At 37.7% G+C, this 5843-nt stretch overlaps 1 protein-coding gene across 3 annotated transcripts in view; it reads right to left on the minus strand.

Moving 5' to 3' along the window:
- ASP5 (aspartate aminotransferase 5) overlaps positions 1–4286 on the minus strand; it is an 8305-nt gene extending 4019 nt beyond the window's left edge. For 2 of the 3 annotated variants that reach the window (XM_010247231.3, XM_088893670.1), the window contains exons 1-5: positions 4123–4286; positions 3798–3872; positions 3578–3664; positions 265–459; positions 50–88 (exon numbers count right to left, since the gene is read on the minus strand). In XM_010247231.3, the coding sequence (XP_010245533.1) occupies positions 50–88; positions 265–459; positions 3578–3664; positions 3798–3872 (396 nt within the window). In that variant the 5' untranslated portion in view covers positions 4123–4286. Of the gene's footprint in view, positions 1–49; positions 89–264; positions 460–3577; positions 3665–3797; positions 3873–4033 lie in introns of all 3 variants that reach the window. The other variant, XM_088893669.1, reaches the window with a different exon arrangement.
- Positions 4287–5843: the final 1557 nt, after the last annotated feature.

The following is a 5843-nucleotide window of genomic DNA, read 5'->3' on the forward strand; positions in this document are numbered from 1 at the left end:
ATGAAAGAAATGATGCCAGACAATCCCAGTCATCTGATATTTTGAGTACCTCTTTGTTTTCCCCCCTCTCCAACATAAGATTCTCTGCCTAGAGAATTCTCATAATAGTCAGTATGATCTCAATTTGTTGTCAAAAAAGAAAAATAGAACAATTCAAATATCAAATATACCATTAAAAATGACAAGAAAATTATGTTTACAGGACAAGCCTGCATAAATATCCTGCAGAAAAGCATTTGTGACAGATTGAAGGAAAACACCAACCTTCTTAACAACATTAAGCACATATGGTTGGAGTTCTTCCGTTCGGTATGCTCCAACTCCAAGATTGAGTTTTGCGTCATTTGTGTCTGCTCTGAATGCTTCAGAAACCCCAAGAATTGGGTCTGGCGGGGCCATTGTTACACCCTCAAAGCGAGAAACATTGACAGCAACAGTCATAGATATCCGACCAAAAGACTGCAAAATCAGAAATAAGATATAAGATATAACTCAGATACTGATGGGAGGGGGGAGACAAATCAAACCAGTCCATTATTTGAATATGGAAATATATTGAGGAATCATATAGAAAATATGAAACTTTTAAAGCATTGTAAATTTTCAGAAACTATAAAAGCACTCTAAAATATCAAGGAAGCGTGCACTGGTATTTCAGAAAAAAATGATAAAAGAATCACCAAAGCACACTCTTAACTCATTATGCTAACAAAAACAGCCATGCAGAATATGATACAGACCAAGAAAATTAGTATTATAATTCCAATTTTAAGTCTTATGAATAAAAACCTTCATAAAGCATTGTCTAATTAGTATTATAATTCCAATTCTTCAAATAAATAAATTTTTATTTCCAGAGGAAAAAGATATAGACCAAGTAAGACAAGAAATCTATAAGACGTCCCCTCCACACATTATTCCAGTATTCCAGTACCTCATAGTGAATTTAAACATGGAATGGTCCCTTTTATGTGGACCTATAGGGTAGGTTCTTCTACAGTTCTACTTATGGTGTTTGTGTTTGGAAACTTAGTCCTATTGCAAGACTGTAATCAAGGTTTTCACTTTAGGAGTTTATCCAACAAGGGTACTTTGCATTATAAGCGTGTCATAAACCCAGCTGGTCCAGCATGGACCCGAACCAAACCAAACTGGTCCAACCCCAGGTAACAAACTTAGCCTCTCAGGTTAGTGACTCAGAGAATTCACTAATAAATTAAAGAGACAAATGGGGACCCAGGACCTATTTATGGGGAAAATCCAAAATCTCTCTCTGGCTCATTCTTCTATCATCTCCCTCTCTCCCATGGCCTTCGATCTCTTACTACTGAAATTCTATAACTGACAAACTACAGTGACCTAATCCTTCGTTGGAAGGTATGTAGGCAGCTCCTCCAGGGGTTCAGCCGACTCCCTTTCTCCCCTACCATGGCCTTGCCAGAACCGATGGGCTTACAATATCCAAATCACAACTTATAACACTTCCATTTACAACATGAACAATTCTTTTCTTTTCCTTTGTTTTCTTTTCTTTTTTTCCCATTTTTTGGGCAGGGGGATAAGCAGCCTTGGAAGTAAGTATTATATATTATGATCTTCTTTGTTTTTTTTATTCTCTCTAAACCAGTCTTGCACTTACAGAGAAGTGTTTTCTTTTGATTTTGAGTGATCTTTTATCCTGGTTTTGACAAAAGTAATGAGAAATTTAGAGCACTAAAAAAATAATTAGTAAACTGTGTTCGACAAAGAAGGTTTATCTTAAATGTCAATAGGCCGCATGTTTGTAATATAAGATAAACCTTCTTTGTCGAGCACAGTTTACTAATTATTTTACTCCTTGTAATCAAGCACCATTAATTTACTCCTTAGCAAACATTATGCATGTTCTTGGGAAGAGAAAGGATAAAAAGTATTACATCCCCCTATAATACTTTCTATCTCATTTGCTATTTGAAATGCTATATAATATTCTGATAACAGTCTTGGTTGAGTAGATGGAAACCCTTCATAGAAATAACAAATGGACGCTTGTTTCTGTTTGTGAGAAAGAGGAATTTGATGCCTAGTCTTAAGTCCAAAGAAATAAAGGGGGAGAGAAGAAAGAATACGAGACCTATGGATGAGGATTCTTGATAATATTAACCTTACATCATAATGAAGCCAAATACTGAGAAAACAACATACCCAAGTGTTAGTTCAAATAAATGAAATTATTTGCTTGATATGTTTTTACCAATAGATTTCACTACACATAGTAGAAAGTTGATTTGGTTTCATTTGTTTGCACCTACATGGTAGAAACTCTCTTGTGAAAAGATCTCACTTATTTTTGTAAAGTAGACACCAGTTTCATGTAAAAAATGATGCCTAGCCACTTTCATGTTTAACAATTACATGACAAATGCCTTTCCTGAAAACACTGACAAATGCCTAACCACTTTCATGTTCTGCTCTTTAAGGCATATCCTTTTTTATGAATATTTAAGACATAACTTTTAAACCATTTCTAATAGACTCTGCATGTCACTGATTTTAGAAACGTCTTGTCATTTTTTTTTCAATTTTCTGATTGAGAACGGTAACCTGTATTAAGATAAAGATATTTTGCAAGAAAGTTTAGAAGCCTGATTTTCTTTGGGTTTTTGATCAATGATAGCTTAATGGTTTTAAGACTGTTTTGGAAGTTTGAGTTGACTAGTTTCTAAACCTGAACCAGTGCTGAGAATTTCTCTGAATAAGGTCAAACTTGATTGTTGAGGATTAAGGACTTTTTAGAATCAACAAATATTTAGAAACTGAATAAGGAGGATGATCCTGATTAGCAAGGATTATTATCTCTATAAAGTCAAGGGAGTGGCGCTATTTCTTAGGGGCTTTGGTAGTTGCTGCTATGTCTTCTTCTTTTTGCCCCCTTCCTTTCGTGGGTAGCAAGGAATTGAGGGGGGAAGTGGCTTAGATATATAAGACAACATAACTAACATACTGAAATAAGATATCTTTGTTTATCAAAGTCAAAGGAAGCATAGCGTAGGAATTAAAAATGACAGATTTATAATAAGATGTGGGGCAATAAATCAGAGTAAAACAAATAAATAAATATAAAAAAAAAATAGCAATAAGGAAAGTTGAAAAGATTCTCTAATCACAATCAAATGCAATATGAGTTCCATATTAAATTTCGAAGGAAACTAAAAGTATAATTAGACATAATTGTAACTTACAACAAATTAAAAATAAATGAATCATATAAAATTGACATAACACTTTCCCAAAGTAAAGTCAAACACATAAAACGAAAATTAAAAAAAAAAAAAGGAAAACAAATTTAATATCAGTGCACCAACGAATGATGTGGGTTCCCCACAAGCAAAAAAGCACTCCAAGGATCCAATGAAAGACTGTACCAGCCCCCAGTTTAGATTCTGAACAGGGCAGTTTACATTGCTTTGTGTTATTTGCGAAACTAAACCTTAACTCCGATTCTATCACAGGACAAACTTCTCCTTTTAAGAATACATAATCATTAGAATAATAAATTTTCCTTATTTCTCTTTTTCTACCATTTCAGTGGGACTACCTGTGACTTAAGGGAGGAATTTCCCTTTGCCTTGAGAAACGAATTTGTCAAGCCGGAGCTACCGAACTTCACTTTCTGCGGTGGCACCTGATCCCAGAACAATAATAGACGTGTTTAGGGAGGGAAAAACAAACAACTAGATACAGATAAATAGATAGTGAACTCTAATAATCGAGAAACAAGTACAGAAGCAGGATTTTCGATAAAATCGTAGCAATACCTTAGAATTCTCACTTACGGCTAGCAAAGCCAAAGGAGAGGCGGACCCGAGGGAAAGAATCGTCGACGAAGCCATCTGAAATAAATTAGCATGAACTGATAAGATCAATCTGGTTAAACTTATCGAAATGGTGAAACAACCGATTTTCTACGATATTTGATGAACTCAGAAAAAAAAAATGCCATTCTATCTACGCCTGGAAGTCCAAAACTTCGAATTTTTGGGACGAAATGAACCTTGAGGATGCTTGACTGTATCGAAAACGATGAGAACCGATTGGAATCAGCACCTAATGAACGGAAAAAAAAAACAAAAACAAACTCACCTGGACACAGAAAGAGAACCAGGACAGAGACAGTTAAAGAGTAGTTTGAACTTCAAAGATCTCCTGCTCTTGGATCGCAGCTATGAAGAAGAGAAGAGGTGAAGTCGAGAGAGACGATAAAATCTACGGTGGTGCGTCTTTGCATTTATATTTGTGGTTGATACTATAGATGCTGACGTGCTGCATGAATGCTACAGTCAACTGGCTGAACGTGCAACGCGCAATAGACAGATCGGGCTCAGTGAAACTCTTGTCTAGTCATGGACACAGGGCCCACCCGTTTTGTATCTCGTTGTTCCATTGTTGTTGCACTTTAGCATTTCTCTTCTACTGTTTTGTACGAGCACACAGTCTCCGGTCGTCGCATCTGGCAACTGCCGAGTGACATCGGCATGAGCCTTTCGATGTTGGCAAAGGGGGTGGGCGTGCCTTTTCGGGATGAATGACGTGTGTAAAGACGGATCAGCAATCTGCACGCTGGAAGATTGATAGCATCCCCCGAGTTCAGATATGCTACCGAGTACCGACAAAACGAGATCAGATAGGCGCCCCACAGCACATCACTCCCGTGCGTGCATTGGTAACATCTCTAATACATGGCACGGGGGAGATGTTCCCCATGCATAACGCTGGAAGAAGATTTGATAACATCTGTATGGGGAGAGCGAATTCCAATGAAGAGGTGAGATGAGCGCCCATCTTATCTCGCCCTACGATACATCGGTACTTCAAAATCCAATCTACTATTAGTCTACTAGTTTTGGGGGCGAGGGTTAGGGGACTGAGTTCACATCTCTGCCCCACAGCACATTCCCGCCGTGCATTGGGAACTTTAGGGCTGTGGGGATGTGTTGTGGGGCGGAGATGTGAAATCTAGGGTAGTCTAGATCTCCTTTCCAGAATCAATGATGATAGTATCAGAATCAATGATGTCATCATTGGGAGATGTTCCCAATACACGATGGGATATATTGTTAGATGTTGTGGGGCGTAGATCTGAACTCCTACACACTACCTCGTGTATTGGGAACATTTCCCTGTGCATAATACTACCTAGAAGGATGAGATGTTTTCCATGTGTGACAATGATATTATGTGGGTAGACGTGGGCAGAATTCTTATAGATAGAGATCTAGACTTGGGTGAGAGAAGTTGGTATGGTCTAAAATCTATAAGACCCTTCCTAAACCCACTTTAGTTTCTTGTTATCTGAATCTTTTTCCCATAAAAAATGGTTTCAACATGTTCTTACATAATTTGTGTCCACACATCTCATACACTTCACATAACTAGCCGAAGGGTTCTCTCCTAGATGTACAAAGTTGCCCTATACCCATGCATCAGAATAGCACCACCCAAGAGGTGGCTTGTTGGTGTATAGACCTGTTCATGGGCCGGGTGGCCCGACGGGCCGGCCCGGCCCCCAGACGGGCTTGAACGTGGTTATAGGCCCGTAGGCTTAAATTCGGGCCAAAAAGTCTGGCTCGCAATAAATTCGAGTCGGGCTCGGGTTTTGTCAAAATAGCCCGGCCCGACCCGACCTAATATTAGACTTAAAGTGAGTAATGTGATTATGTCCATTTGAACAAATTTTTTTATTTAAGAATGTAAAACTGTGTTTTAAAATATAAAAGAATGGGGGAAAAAACCATCTTGTAGGATCATTATTCATTTAAATAGGAAAAAAACTATCTGAATTTTTAATTCTAATTTGAATAGGG

The sequence above is a fragment of the Nelumbo nucifera genome, chromosome 8 (assembly GCF_055504915.1).
Source record: "Nelumbo nucifera cultivar China Antique chromosome 8, China Antique-T2T, whole genome shotgun sequence".
Lineage (NCBI taxonomy): Eukaryota > Viridiplantae > Streptophyta > Magnoliopsida > Proteales > Nelumbonaceae > Nelumbo > Nelumbo nucifera.